This window comes from Salvelinus namaycush, chromosome 8 (genome assembly GCF_016432855.1).
Source record: "Salvelinus namaycush isolate Seneca chromosome 8, SaNama_1.0, whole genome shotgun sequence".
In the NCBI taxonomy this organism is placed as follows: Eukaryota; Metazoa; Chordata; class Actinopteri; order Salmoniformes; family Salmonidae; genus Salvelinus; species Salvelinus namaycush.
Genome location: NC_052314.1, coordinates 4,426,060 through 4,439,804, shown reverse-complemented (window position 1 = coordinate 4,439,804; position 13,745 = coordinate 4,426,060). Strand labels below are relative to the sequence as shown.

General features: G+C 41.0%; 1 protein-coding gene across 1 annotated transcript in view; it reads left to right on the top strand.

Moving 5' to 3' along the window:
- The first annotated feature begins 4,824 nt into the window (after window positions 1-4,824).
- Window positions 4,825-13,745, top strand: part of LOC120051657 (mucin-2-like) — a 28,798-nt gene continuing 19,877 nt past the window's right edge. The window contains exons 1-15 of the mRNA XM_038998549.1: window positions 4,825-4,849; window positions 5,399-5,672; window positions 6,156-6,270; window positions 6,551-6,641; window positions 7,071-7,210; window positions 8,147-8,363; window positions 8,582-8,707; window positions 10,105-10,219; window positions 10,437-10,575; window positions 10,718-10,831; window positions 11,361-11,427; window positions 12,057-12,194; window positions 12,694-12,858; window positions 13,053-13,147; window positions 13,368-13,494. Of these exons, the coding sequence (XP_038854477.1) occupies window positions 4,825-4,849; window positions 5,399-5,672; window positions 6,156-6,270; window positions 6,551-6,641; window positions 7,071-7,210; window positions 8,147-8,363; window positions 8,582-8,707; window positions 10,105-10,219; window positions 10,437-10,575; window positions 10,718-10,831; window positions 11,361-11,427; window positions 12,057-12,194; window positions 12,694-12,858; window positions 13,053-13,147; window positions 13,368-13,494 (1,948 nt within the window). The remainder of the gene's footprint in view (window positions 4,850-5,398; window positions 5,673-6,155; window positions 6,271-6,550; window positions 6,642-7,070; window positions 7,211-8,146; window positions 8,364-8,581; window positions 8,708-10,104; window positions 10,220-10,436; window positions 10,576-10,717; window positions 10,832-11,360; window positions 11,428-12,056; window positions 12,195-12,693; window positions 12,859-13,052; window positions 13,148-13,367; window positions 13,495-13,745) is intronic.

Sequence of the window (13,745 nt, the reverse complement as noted above, 5' to 3'; positions counted from 1 at the left end):
GTATGCCATCGCTTTAGAGAGTATGCCATCGCTTTAGAGAGTATGCCATCACTTTAGAGAGTATGACATCACTTTAGAGAGTATGACATCACTTTAGAGAGTATGACATCCTTTAGCACAACATGTTACCCTTTATAAAGCACATGTTTATAGCATATTCGACATAGTGGGTTATAAACTTATGTCACATTTGACATTGGTGGTTATGTCACACAGTTATGCCACATTTTGAACCCTTTATAAAGCATGACATATGGTTATAGATGAGTTTTTAACACATTTATGTAGTGCTTATAAAGGCATTATGAAGCCTTTATAAGCTGAAAGTCATTTAAAGCAGGATCGAGTTTCAATTTAGATTAAAGAGAAACACACATTATACCTAAATTAAAGTTAAATTAAAATTAACTTCCCGGTGAAATAGCCCACATAAAATGTGAAAACCCATATGTAACCTCCTCGAGGGAGTGTCTGGTGTATGGATTAACCCACACGTATCAGTCAGTGACAAGTATTTGATCAAACATAACAGTGTCAACAACAGACTACAATAACGCATTGTTAATAAACGTAATGACATTTCTAAGAAAGGAGGGCAATACAGCCTCCCTGCCATCCACCCTAAACCAACACTGTAGACTACCTGCTGCTAGATGGAGGAAGGGAATGGGTGAGGTCATGACCAAGTGTACAGCTATCTAGCTGAAGGGAGTGGTTCGACTCATGCGCTTAACTTGGACGGTATAAAGATGCCTGTATTTGACCTTGGAAGGGTTTCTATGGTGCAGCAACATATCTGACAACTGGCTGGCTGTCATTCTGTTTTGAATGGGACAGAACTGTACATTACTGTTTTGCTGCCAAGATACTGTAGCCAAGATACTTTAGCCAAGATACTGAGGCCAAGATACTGTAGCCTAGATACCGAGGCCAAGATACTGTAGCCAAGATACCGAGGCCAAGATACTGTAGCCTAGATACTGTAGCCAAGATACTGAGGCCTAGATACTTTAGCCAAGATACTGTAGCCAAGATACTGTAGCCAAGATACTTTAGCCAAGATACTGTAGCCAAGATACTGTAGCCAAGATACTGTAGCCAAGATACTTTAGCCTAGATACTGAGGCCTAGATACTTTAGCCAAGATACTGTAGCCTAGATACTGTAGCCAAGATACTGAGGCCTAGATACTTTAGCCAATATACTGAGGCCAAGATACTGTAGCCAAGATACTGTAGCCTATAAATTCATGGAATGCTTACAGTTGAAGTCGGAAGTTTACATACACCTCAGCAAATACATTTAAAATCAGTTTTTCACAATTCCTGACATTTAATCCTTGTAAAAAATTCCCTGTTTTAGGTCAGTTAGGATCACCACTTTATTTTAAGAATGTGAAATGTCAGAATAATAGTAGAGAAGGATTAATTTCAGCGTTTATTTCTTTCATCACATTCCCAGTGGGTCAGAAGTTTACAAACACTCAATTAGTATTTAGTAGCATTGCCTTTAAATTGTTTAACTTGGGTCAAATATTTTGGGTAGCCTTCCACAAGCTTCCCACAATAAGTTGGGTGAATTTTGGCCCATTCCTCCTGACAGAGCTGGTGTAACTGAGTCAGGTTTGTAGGCCTCCTTGCTCACACATGTTTTTCAGTTCTGCCCACACATTTTCTGTAGGCTTGAGGTCAGGTCTTTGTGATGGCCACTCCAGTACCTTGACTTTGTTGTCCTTAAGCCATTTTGCCACAACTTTGGAAGTATGCTTGGGGTCATTGTCCAGTTGGAAGACACATTTGCAAACAAGCTTTAACTTCCTGACTGATGTCTTGAGATATTGCTTCAATATATCCACATAATTTCAGTTCCTCATGATGCCATCTATTTTGTGAAGTGCACCAGTCCCTCCTGCAGCAAAGCACCCCCACATCATGATGCTGCCACCCCCGTGCTTCACGGTTGGGATGGTGTTCTTCTGCCCCCTTTTTCCTCCAAACATAACGATGGTCATTATGGCCAAACAGTTATATGTTTCATCAGACCAGAGGACATTTCTCCAAATGTATGATCTTTGTCCCCATGTGCAGTTGCAAACCGTAGTCTGGCTTTTTTATGGCGGTTTTGGAGCAGTGGCTTCTTCCTTGCTGAGCGACCTTTCAGGTTAGGTCGAAATAGGACTCGTTTTACTGTGGATATAGATACTTTTGTACCTGTTTCCTCCAGCATCTTCACAAGGTCCTTTGCTGTTGTTCTGGTATTGATTTGCACTTTTCGCACCAAAGTACGTACATCTCTAGGAGACAGAACGCGTCTGCTTCCTGAGCGGTGTGACGGCTGCGTGGTCCCATGGTGTTTATACTTGCATACTATTGTTTGTACAGATGAACGTGGTACCTTCAGGCGTTTGGAAATTGCTCCCAAGGATGACCAGACTTGTGGAGGTCTACAATTCTTTTTTCTGAGGTCTTGGCTGATTTCTTTTGATTTTCCCATGATGTCAATCAAAGAGGCACAGAGTTTGAAGGTAGGCCTTGAAATACATCCACAGGTACACCTCCAATTGACTCAAATGATGTCAGTTAGCCTATCAGAAGCTTCAAAAGCCATGACATAATTTTATGGAATTTTCCAAGCTGTTTAAAGTCACAGTCAACTTAGTGTATGTAAACTTCTGACCCACTGGAATTGTGATACAGTGAATTATAAGTGAAATAATTGTCTGTAAACAATTGTTGGTAAAATGACATGTGTCATGTACAAAGTAGATGTCCTAACCGACTTCCCAAAACTATAGTTAATTAATAAGAAATTTGTGGAGTGGTTGAAAAACGAATTTTAATGTCTCCAACCTAAGTGTATGTAAACTTCCGACTTCAAATGTATATATTCTCATCCCATTCCTTTACTAGATTGTGTGTATTAGGTTTTGTAATGCTTATGTATGTACAGCCTTTGAATGTGTAATGTACGCACGGGTTCGCTTCACACTGTTCACAATGTGGTAGCCAGGGCACAAAAACAGCGGAGAAGTTGAGACTAGCACTTCATAATTGGCGTGCCCTTGAATGACAAGGAGTTGACAAGATAGCAGAAACCGACTGTCACCCAGGCTGTAAAGGGTCTGAAAGTCTTCAGAATATGGGCAGGACCAGGATGTAGCACTGTTAATGACCTCGGTTGATCCTCCTTCAAGAGAGACAGATGGTAGATAGAAGGTGACACAACCCTGAACCATGTCTAGATGACTCTATCCCTGATAGAACCCTTCTACTGAGCTGCTGCTGCTGCTGCTGCTGGGGGACAGACACTGGCTACATCCCAAATGGATCTCTATTACCTATATAGTACACTACTTTTAACTAGAGGCCTATGGGGCCTGGTCAAAAGTAGTGTACTAAATAGGGACTAGGGTGTCATTTAAGACTCAGCCACATTTTGTCACTGGTGTCATCCAGGCCTCAAGCATACTGGTACATGCATCACTACACAGTTTAAACTGAACGGTTGAAGTGCTCTTAACCTGTGTAATGTTGACACATTCACCTTAGATTACAGGAAGTACGAGGCGTTTACGATTATGAGGATGTAATAAAGTGATCATGACTCTAATCTGAGGTATTAATCCATATTGATCATGTAAATAGTGATGCTGATGCTGAGATATACTTGATTGAGGTTCAATCAGGAGGATATATAAGAAAACACAGTAGGAAGTATTTTTGGTGGTTGCTATAACAACTCTTAAGTGGGATTCAAACTGTAGGGCCCAAATGAGTCAAGTGAAGCTGAGCCGTACAGGGTCGGCCTGGTTACACATCCAGCATTGTTGTTGAATAGGACAATGTAAAAAGGGTCAACCTTATAATGTGTATTAGGCTATTTACTCCATATAATGTCCATATTCACACAATATCGTTGCTTTTTCAATATTGTTTCATGCTCAAACAACTGGAGTAGCCTAGTGGTTCGAGTGTTGGGCCAGCAGCGAATCCCCGAGCTGACAAGGTAAAAATCTGTCGTTCTGACCCTGAACAAGGTGGTTAACCCACAGTTCCCCGGGAGCTGAAGATGTGGATGTTGGTTATGGCAGCCCCCCGCACCTCTCTGTTTCAGAGGGGTTGGGTTAAATACAGAAGACACATTTCACTTGAATGACTAGGTATCCCCCTTTCCCTTGAAAGTCCTATGGGGCCTTTGGCTGTCCCCATAGGAGAACCCTATTTGGTTCCATGTAGAACCCTTTTTGGTTTCATGTAGAACACTTTTGGGTTCCATGTAGAACCCTCTGTGGAACCTAAAATGGTTCTTCTACCTGGAACATAAAATGGTTCTTCAAAGGGATCTCCTATGGTGACCGCCGAACAACCCTTTTAGGTTCTGGACATCACCTTGTTTTCTAAGAGGTGCTATACCTTAAATAATCAAACGATGCATCATTGAAGGAGGCACGACACTGTCTCCGTTATGAATATAGAGTATTTATTGTAAGTCCAAAGTTAAAAACATTGCTTTTTTCGTTTTTTAACATTTACATTCAGCATAAAGGAAATAATAGATAGTAAAGGGGATTTCTGAAAGTGGTTGAATTTCCTTAGACAGGGCTGGAATAAACACAAATCTGGGCCACTGTACAATAACAGTTTAGAGAACCCCCCCCCCCCCCCCCCCCCTCTTGGCAACGAAGAGAAAATGTTGCTGTTTTAAAGCTAATTTCCTGCAATTCTTCAAATTTTGCAATGACTTATGCCGTGTTCTTATGTTATCTGATTGCCCAGTCGTTAATCTGGCCCTGTCAATAGACATGTTTACCATGTCTCAATAAAGATGTCTGACATCCTCCTTCTGATGGGTGTGAACTGACAGACAGATTAAACAATGCCATTATAAAGGAGGCTGTCGAGCAGAACTCTACACTTTTACCTGAAGCCCACTTCACCTGGACACTAACTATGGGGTGGACAACTCTGTGGTTGTGTGTTCTCGCTCTGCCACTAACGAGCGCCGTCCAGGTGAAAGCCAAGAAAGGTAAGACGATACAGGATCATTTTGGAAATAGCAGTGATTTATTTTGATCTATGCAGACAAAGACAAACAGTCAAACATAGAAATAGATACTGTATAGAGATGGCGTTAGATTAAGTTTCTATCTATTTCGAGGCAACTATCAGTCAGGAACAGACACATTTTGTTATTATGAACAATTTTGCTTGGAGCTAATCTGAGTGCAGTCTTTCTAAGAGTGTCATATTTTTTAATATCTTGATTCACAATCCACTACAATTGGATATTTTGAAATAAATGCTGCATTATTTACAATTTACAGCAAAGTTATAAATTGTGTCTCTTTCTGATTCCATAAATTTAAAGTGGGTAACTTTTTCTGTTTTCGTCTCCATAGCTCGCCAGTCCAACCATGTGAACAGCATCTGCAGCACCTGGGGCAGAGAGCACTTCAAGACCTTCGATGGAGACGTGTACCAGTTCCCAGGGACGTGTGAATACAACCTGGCCTCCGACTGCCACTCTGAGTCCTACCAGGAGTTCTCTGTGCACCTGAAGAGGAACGAGGCTACTGAGACCGAGGGGAACCCTACGGTCAAACACGTAGTGGTCACTATCAACGACCTGGTCTTCCATCTGACCAAGACTCAGGTCGCGGTCAATGGAGAAATGTAAGTTTTCCACAAATGTTTTATGTTATGTGTCCTCTAATTCATCAGGGATGTTACACTGAGATTTACATCCTCTTTCAAGCGAGCCAAGGAAAAATCAATTAGACTGTCATAAATAAATAAATAAATTGTTGATATACTCTATCTATCTATCTATCTATCTATCTATCTATCTATCTATCTATCTATCTATCTATCTATCTATCTATCTATCTATCTATCTATCTATCTATCTATCTATCTATCTATCTATCTATCTATCTATCTATATATATATACCATTTCCTCTCTGCAAAAAGTAATGGATTTATATTATGCTGTTACCTATTCCCATCTGAGACAGTACTCTGACATATTTCCAGGGATTCCATTTTGAATTCAAAGGATTTAACTGTATTTTGTGTCTCTTTGTTGTTAATTGACACATTGGTACATTTCTATGTGATCTCTATTATTAATTATGTTCTTCATCCTTATTCCCAGTGTAACTCTGCCATACTACAATGGAGGAGTCCAACTGGAGAGGAATGCAGTTTACACCAAACTTTACTCCAAGGTTGGCCTGGTTGTCATGTGGAATGGAGAAGATGCCGTCATGGTAAGCTTTTATAAGAATCAAAACATTACTTAGAAGAATGCATACAGAAGTGTATTTATTTATTTGCTTTGTAAGAATCAATAAGTTCATTGAAATTGACTGCTGTCATTAAACAGTGAACAGTGTAAAACGAACCCGTGCACATACACAGATACCATGTGTGTGACTGTGTGAGAGTGAAGTCTTGTATCTCATCTCAATATCTGCGCTGCTGCTCGTGGCAACGGCATTTCTCTGAGTCTACCTTAGAGAATAGTTGACCCATCACTGTTTGCGTTAGGTGGAGCTGGACACGGAGTATACCAACCGTACCTGTGGTCTCTGTGGAGACTTCAATGGCCTTCCAGTCCACAGTGAATTTATTCATGATGGTGAGCATTTCTAAGAATTATTAGCGTTACAATTCATGAGGATTATAACATGTATAGTCATTTATAACACACTTTTAATAATTTATATTAATATGTACAAGTATTTCTAATGGCTTATTCCTGTAAGGTTTTAAGGTGTTAAGTGTAATCAATATTTTCCAAGTGGCTAATATTATCATTTATTACATGTATAGTCAGTTATAACGAATTTCTAAGCATTTATCTAAATATATATAATGACTTATTTAGTTGTTATTATTAACATGCTATTTATTTATATATTCTAAGTGACTGTTATATATTCTTATATCTAGTAGCATCAGTGTAATTTCACACAGGTTGTAAGTTCATTAATATACATTTATACCCATTTATATGCGTTTTTAATCACTTATTGATGAAGGATGACATCGTGTTATTTCCGTGCAGGTCGTAAAGTGAGCCCCATTGAGTTTGGAAACAGGCAGAAGGTCCACAGGCCCAACGAGGACTGTGAAGACCCCTATGAAGAGGAAGAGGAAGATGAACCTGCAGACGTTCAGCCTAAAGAGGACACATGCAAGGAGTTTGTAAGTTCTACCTCCAGTCTGTTCAGCCTGACAAATAGACTACAGTATTTCCATGTACTTCACTTCATTCTATTGATTTATTTGACTGCCATATGGAACGAATAAAGTTCAAATATGGCATAATATTATTCGTATTGCAACTTACAACCTCCTCCTCCTTCTCTTCCCCCTCTTCCTCCTTAAAACCTCTTATGCGTCCTCTGCCTGCCTCCTCCTCTCCCACTCCTTCTCTCTCACTCCTCTTCTCCCTCCACCTCCTTTCCACCTCTACCTCCTCCTCCTCCCCCTCCTCTCCCACTCCTTCTCTCCCTCCACCTCCTCCACTTCTCCCTCCACCACCTCCGCCCCTCTTCCTCCTCTCCCTCCTCTTCCACCTCTAACTCCTCCTCCTCCTCTTCCTCCTCTACCACTCATCCTCCTCCCCCTTCTCTCCCTCCACTTCCTCCTCTTCCACCTCTACCTCCTCCTCCTTCTCTTCCTTCTCTCCCACTCCTCCTCCTCCCCCTTCTCTCCCTCCACTTCCTCCGCCTCTCTCGTCCTCCTTCTCCTCTCCTCCTCCTTCTCTCCCTCCACTTCCTCCTCCATCTCCTTCCCTTCTTCCACCTCCTCCTCCTCACCCTCCTCCACCCCCTCCTCCTCTCCCTCCTCATTCACCTATACCTTCCCCTCATTCACCTCTTCCTCCTCCTCCTCCTCTTCCTCCTCCTCTTCCTCCTCCTCCTCCTCATTCACCTATACCTTCTCCTCATTCACCTCTTCCTCCTCCTCCTCCTTCCCCTCCTCCTTCTCTCCCTCAACTTCCTCCTCTTCTCCCTCCACTTCCTCCTCCTCTCTCCTCCTCCACCTCTTCCTCCTCCTCCTCCTCCTCTCCCTCCTCATTCACCTATAACTTCTCCTCCTTCACCTCTTCCTCCTCCTCCTCCTCCTCCTCCTCAGCATGCCCAGTGTGACCAGCTCCTGCGCTCGGCGTTGTGGAGCTCCTGTGGTGCGGTCGTGAACCCTGAGCCCTACATCCAGGCCTGTGTTCAGGACCTGTGTGGCTGCAGCAACACTTCTGATAGCTTCTGTGTCTGCAGCACCCTGGCAGAGTACTCCAGACAGTGCTCCCACGCCGGGGGACAGCCACCCCACTGGAGAACAACAGCCTTCTGTGGTAATGGGACATCTCAATAACTGTCTGGGTGTTCAGGAAAACATTTACTGGATTACAGTACAGTTGTAGATCAAAAAGTCACATGCAAAAAAATAACTCTTTATTGTCCATAGTCAGCTTCAGATCACACAAATGTCTAAAAATATAAATAAATATATATATACATATTAACATATAATAATAAAATGCACTATAATTGATTTTCTTTGTTTTCTTAGACAAGCAGTGTCCGTTCAACATGGTGTATCTGGAGAGTGGCTCTCCCTGCATGGATACCTGTACCCACTCAGACACCAGCTCCCTGTGTGAAGAACACCTGATGGACGGCTGCTTCTGCCCTCACGGTCAGCCTTTAACCAGAACACACCTCAATGTATCAGTATAACAGTGATGATAGAGAACTACAACACACCTCAATGTATCAGTATAACAGTGATGATAGAGAACTAGAACACACCTCAATGTATCAGTATAACAGTGATGATAGAGAACTACAACACACCTCAATGTATCAGTATAACAGTGATGATAGAGAACTACAACACACCTCAATGTATCAGTATAACAGTGATGATAGAGAACTACAACACACCTCAATGTATCAGTATAACAGTGATGATAGAGAACTAGAACACACCTCAATGTATCAGTATAACAGTGATGATAGAGAACTACAACACACCTCAATGTATCAGTATAACAGTGATGATAGAGAACTACAACACACCTCAATGTATCAGTATAACAGTGATGATAGAGAACTACAACACACCTCAATGTATCAGTATAACAGTGATGATAGAGAACTACAACACACCTCAATGTATCAGTATAACAGTGATGATAGAGAACCAGAACACACCTCAATGTATCAGTATAACAGTGATGATAGAGAACTACAACACACCTCAATGTATCAGTATAACAGTGTTGATAGAGAACTACAACACACCTCAATGTATCAGTATAACAGTGATGATAGAGAACTACAACACACCTCAATGTATCAGTATAACAGTGATGATAGAGAACTACAACACACCTCAATGTATCAGTATAACAGTGATGATAGAGAACTACAACTCACCTCAATGTATCAATATAACAGTGATGATAGAGAACCACAACACACCTCAATGTATCAGTATAACAGTGATGATATTATATATTTAGTCATAATACACATTTGGTTTACATTTAGTAATAATACATATAATTTATAAAGTGTATTTGTACAGATTTCGTTATTATACAGTTCGTTCCATTATACCACAAATTGCATTAGACTAACTCACTGTATCTCATTCTGTGACGTTCACGACATGTTGTATGTTTTCACCACTCTGGAGGGACTGTGGTGACGTTCATGACATGTTGTATGTTTTCACCACTCTGTAGGGACTGTGGTGACGTTCACGACATGTTGTATGTTTTCACCACTCTGTAGGGACTGTGGTGACGTTCACGACACGTTGTATGTTTTCACAACTCTGTAGGGACTGTGGTGACGTTCATGACATGTTGTATGTTTTCACCACTCTGTAGGGACTGTGGTGATGTTCATGACACGTTGTATGTTTTCACCACTCTGTAGGGCCTGTGGTGATATTCATGACATGTCTGTTTTCACCACTCTGTAGGGTCTGTGGTGACGTTCATGACATGTTGTATGTTTTCACCACTCTGTAGGGACTGTGGTGACGTTCGTGATGACATGTTGTATGTTTTCACCACTCTGTAGGGACTGTGTTTGATGACATCTCAAAGCGGGGGTGTGTCACTCAGGACCAGTGTCAGTGCAAACATGACAAAATTTACAACTCTGGGGAAGTATTCAGACAGGACCGTGAAGAATGGTGAGTCAAAGGTTTAGACTTAAAGTGCTCAATGTAAAGCACTGTACAGTTAAAATAACAAGTTAAGTTAAGACAGAAGTCTTAACAGAGGGTTCATGTATCTGGTTTATCCTGTAAATTACTTCATCATTTATTTTGTGTCTGTGATTCAGTGTCTGTCACCATGATCAGTCGTCCTGTAAATGACTTCATCATTTGTTCTGTGTCTGTGATTCAGTGTCTGTCACCATGGTCAGTGGTCCTGTAAAAGTCTGCCCAGCCCTGGTACATGTGCAGTTGAGGAGGGTTCACACGTGACGACCTTCGATGGGAAAGCATTCACCTTCCATGGGGACTGCTACTACCCCTTAGCCAAGGTGGAAAGCAAGGTAACTGACAATTACACTACACTTTTATGAAGAGACAATCTAGATAATAAGTGGATGACATTTTATATGTCACAACGTTTTCTCATAAATTTTTTGTTTTAGTTTTTTTGTTTTCCCTTCTCTGTTTCAGGATGAAGCCAGTCCAAAGTTCACTGTGCTGGTCCAGCTGGTTCCCTGTATAAGACAGAAGTTTGACACTTGCCTCAAGAGTGTTGTGGTCTTGTTAAACAATGATAGAAACAACGTGAGTATTACCTTCATTAAAAGATGGAGATTTGACATATACACTTGAACATATACACATGTATATTATACACTATCTCTGTGTATTTACAGTCAGGTACAAATTAAAAGGCATCCTTGATAAAGATGAGCAAGAAAGACTATTTAATGAAGCTCTTTGGCCACACACACACCAGGGGTGGGTTTGGTGTCAAAAAGACGAATCATATGCAAAACAGAGCTCGATACCTGCTGTATAAAATGGTGGTGGATCTTTGATCTATGGGGCTTTTATGCTTCCACTGGTCTGTATGGAGGAATGGTCTAAGATACTTCCCAATGTGTTCTCCAGTCTCCTAAAACCTTCTAGAGAAAGGCTCAGTGTTGTTATCCTCGCAGGGTGAGGTATTGAAAAATAATGAAAACATGGGTGCCAATCATTTTGGATCTGACTGTATAAGTACTTATATGTATGTAAAATGTATATACTGCACATATAGTCTTGTGTTGAATAGGATTAGTTGATCATGGCTTTTGTTTTCATTTTCCAGGCTTTGGTGATTACCGCCGATGGGAAAGTCAGCCACAATGCACAGATCACTCTGCCTTACAACACAGGTGGGACATGGAATAATTAATAAGCAATTATGCCCGAGAGGGTGTGATATATGGCCAATATACCATGTCTAAAGGCTGTTCTTGGGCACGACGCAACTTCCCTTACCAATGTTACATTGGTCATATACTACAATCCCCCAAGGTGCCTTATTGCTATTATAAACTGGTTACCAACGTAATTAGAGCTGTAAAAATACATATTTTGTGATACGGTCTGATATACCACATCTGTCAGCCAATCAGCATTGAGGGCCCGAATCACCCAGTATATAATAAAGATTATGTACACTCTTCTATGTTATGAAAGTGCAACCAGTAACATATAATGAACATAGAATGAAACATTCGCCTGTATAGATATCAACTGCGTATTTCTATGTATTATTACACTGTGCTTCCAAAGCTATTGACACAGTAATAAGTACACTAATGTTTAATGTTAATTTAAAAAAAAGTTTAAATAAAAAATGAATCATATTTAATTTAATGGTAATCCCCCCCATCCCCCAACCCCCCTTTCTGTTCCCAGCTGACATTAGTGTACATTGTCCATATTAGGACTACCTCAGCAGGAACTCTTTCAGTCTTGTTCCCATCTGTCATTAGTCAATTTGTTTGTCTTCCCGTAGCTGACATCAGTGTGTTCAAGCCGTCGTCCTTCCACATGATTCTCCAGACCAGCTTTGGGCTGCAGGTTCAGATCCAGCTGGTCCCTATCATGCAGGTCTATGTCACCCTGGACGAGAGCTACAAGACCAAGACACAAGGTAAGTTAACTCCTAAGTTGTAGGCATATACCTCTGAAGGTGAGCAGATATCAGTTATATATGGCGTTTGAATTTTACTTTATGTAAATGTAATAAAAATTTGAAATTTTATCATTAAAATAATAAAAACAGCAAGAAATTACAAAAATGGTGTTGATTTCTGTTTGGTGTAGGTTTATACAGTGTTGATTTCTGTTTGGTGTAGGTTTATATGGTGTTGATTTCTGTTTGGTGTAGGTTTATATGGTGTTGATTTCTGTTTGGTGTAGGTTTATACGGTGTTGATTTCTGTTTGGTGTAGGTTTATACGGTGTTGATTTCTGTTTGGTGTAGGTTTATACGGTGTTGATTTCTGTCTGGTGTAGATTTATACGGTGTTGATTTCTGTTTGGTGTAGATTTATACGGTGTTGATTTCTGTTTGGTGTAGATTTATACGGTGTTGATTTCTGTTTGGTGTAGGTTTATATGGTGTTGATTTCTGTTTCTATTTCTTCTAGGTCTGTGTGGGAACTTCAACAAGGTTCTTTCTGATGACATGAAGACCCCTCAGGGTATGGTGGAGGGAACAGCCTCTTCATTTGGGAACTCCTGGAAGGCTAATCCTACCTGTAGAGACAGAGAGGAGAGGCTGGACGACCCCTGCTCCCTCAGTGTGGAGAATGGTAAGCCCTCTTCACAAACTCTTTAGTTGAAGATTAACCCTTACATAACTCGATGAAAAGCAGAACATAAGCATTTCATAAATGTTTATGTCAACAACCGCAGTATCATGTCGTTGGATCCAAAGCGATGCAGCAAGCAGCAGTTTATACAGTATCAGACATATTTGAACTCTTGCCATCTTCTGTTTACTCAGAGAACTATGCTAAACATTGGTGCTCCATGCTAAGAAGTTCTGACAGCACTTTTGCCAAGTGCCATGCCATGGTAGACCCCGAGCTTTACTACAAGGTAATACATTTTGTATAAATGTAACTGTTACGTTTAATAGAGTTACGTCTGGTTTGGAACGCTCACAATTATATCTTGGCTGGTTGTGGTATATGTACACTTTATTACTGTTTTGAATGTTGTTTGTAATACTGTTTGTCATGCGAAAGCTCTGGCCAATGAGATTTGTCTTATATTTAATACGTGTGGAACATTTACTTAAACTTGATATTTTCTGCAGCGATGCACGTACGCTAGCTGCAACTGTGAGAAGAGTGAAGACTGCCTGTGTGCCGTCTTCTCCTCCTATGTACGAGACTGTGCTACCAAGGGAGTGGTCCTGTCGGGCTGGAGAGAGAACGTGTGTGGTAAGTGATTTACACTTCTCATATTTATGTCTTGTCGTATATTAGTGAAAGGAGATGACAGTAGAGGCCTCTCCTGGCTACCAATGAAAGGTTCACTGAAATTCTGATTAGAATATACGCATTCTGCAAATGGTTCTACTGCCATCGCTAAACGTATGGGAGACAGGGGACAACCCTGGCAAATTTGACTGCCATTGCAAAAAGTAGGGGAGACAGGGGACAACCCATGGCGGATTCCACTGTCATTGCAA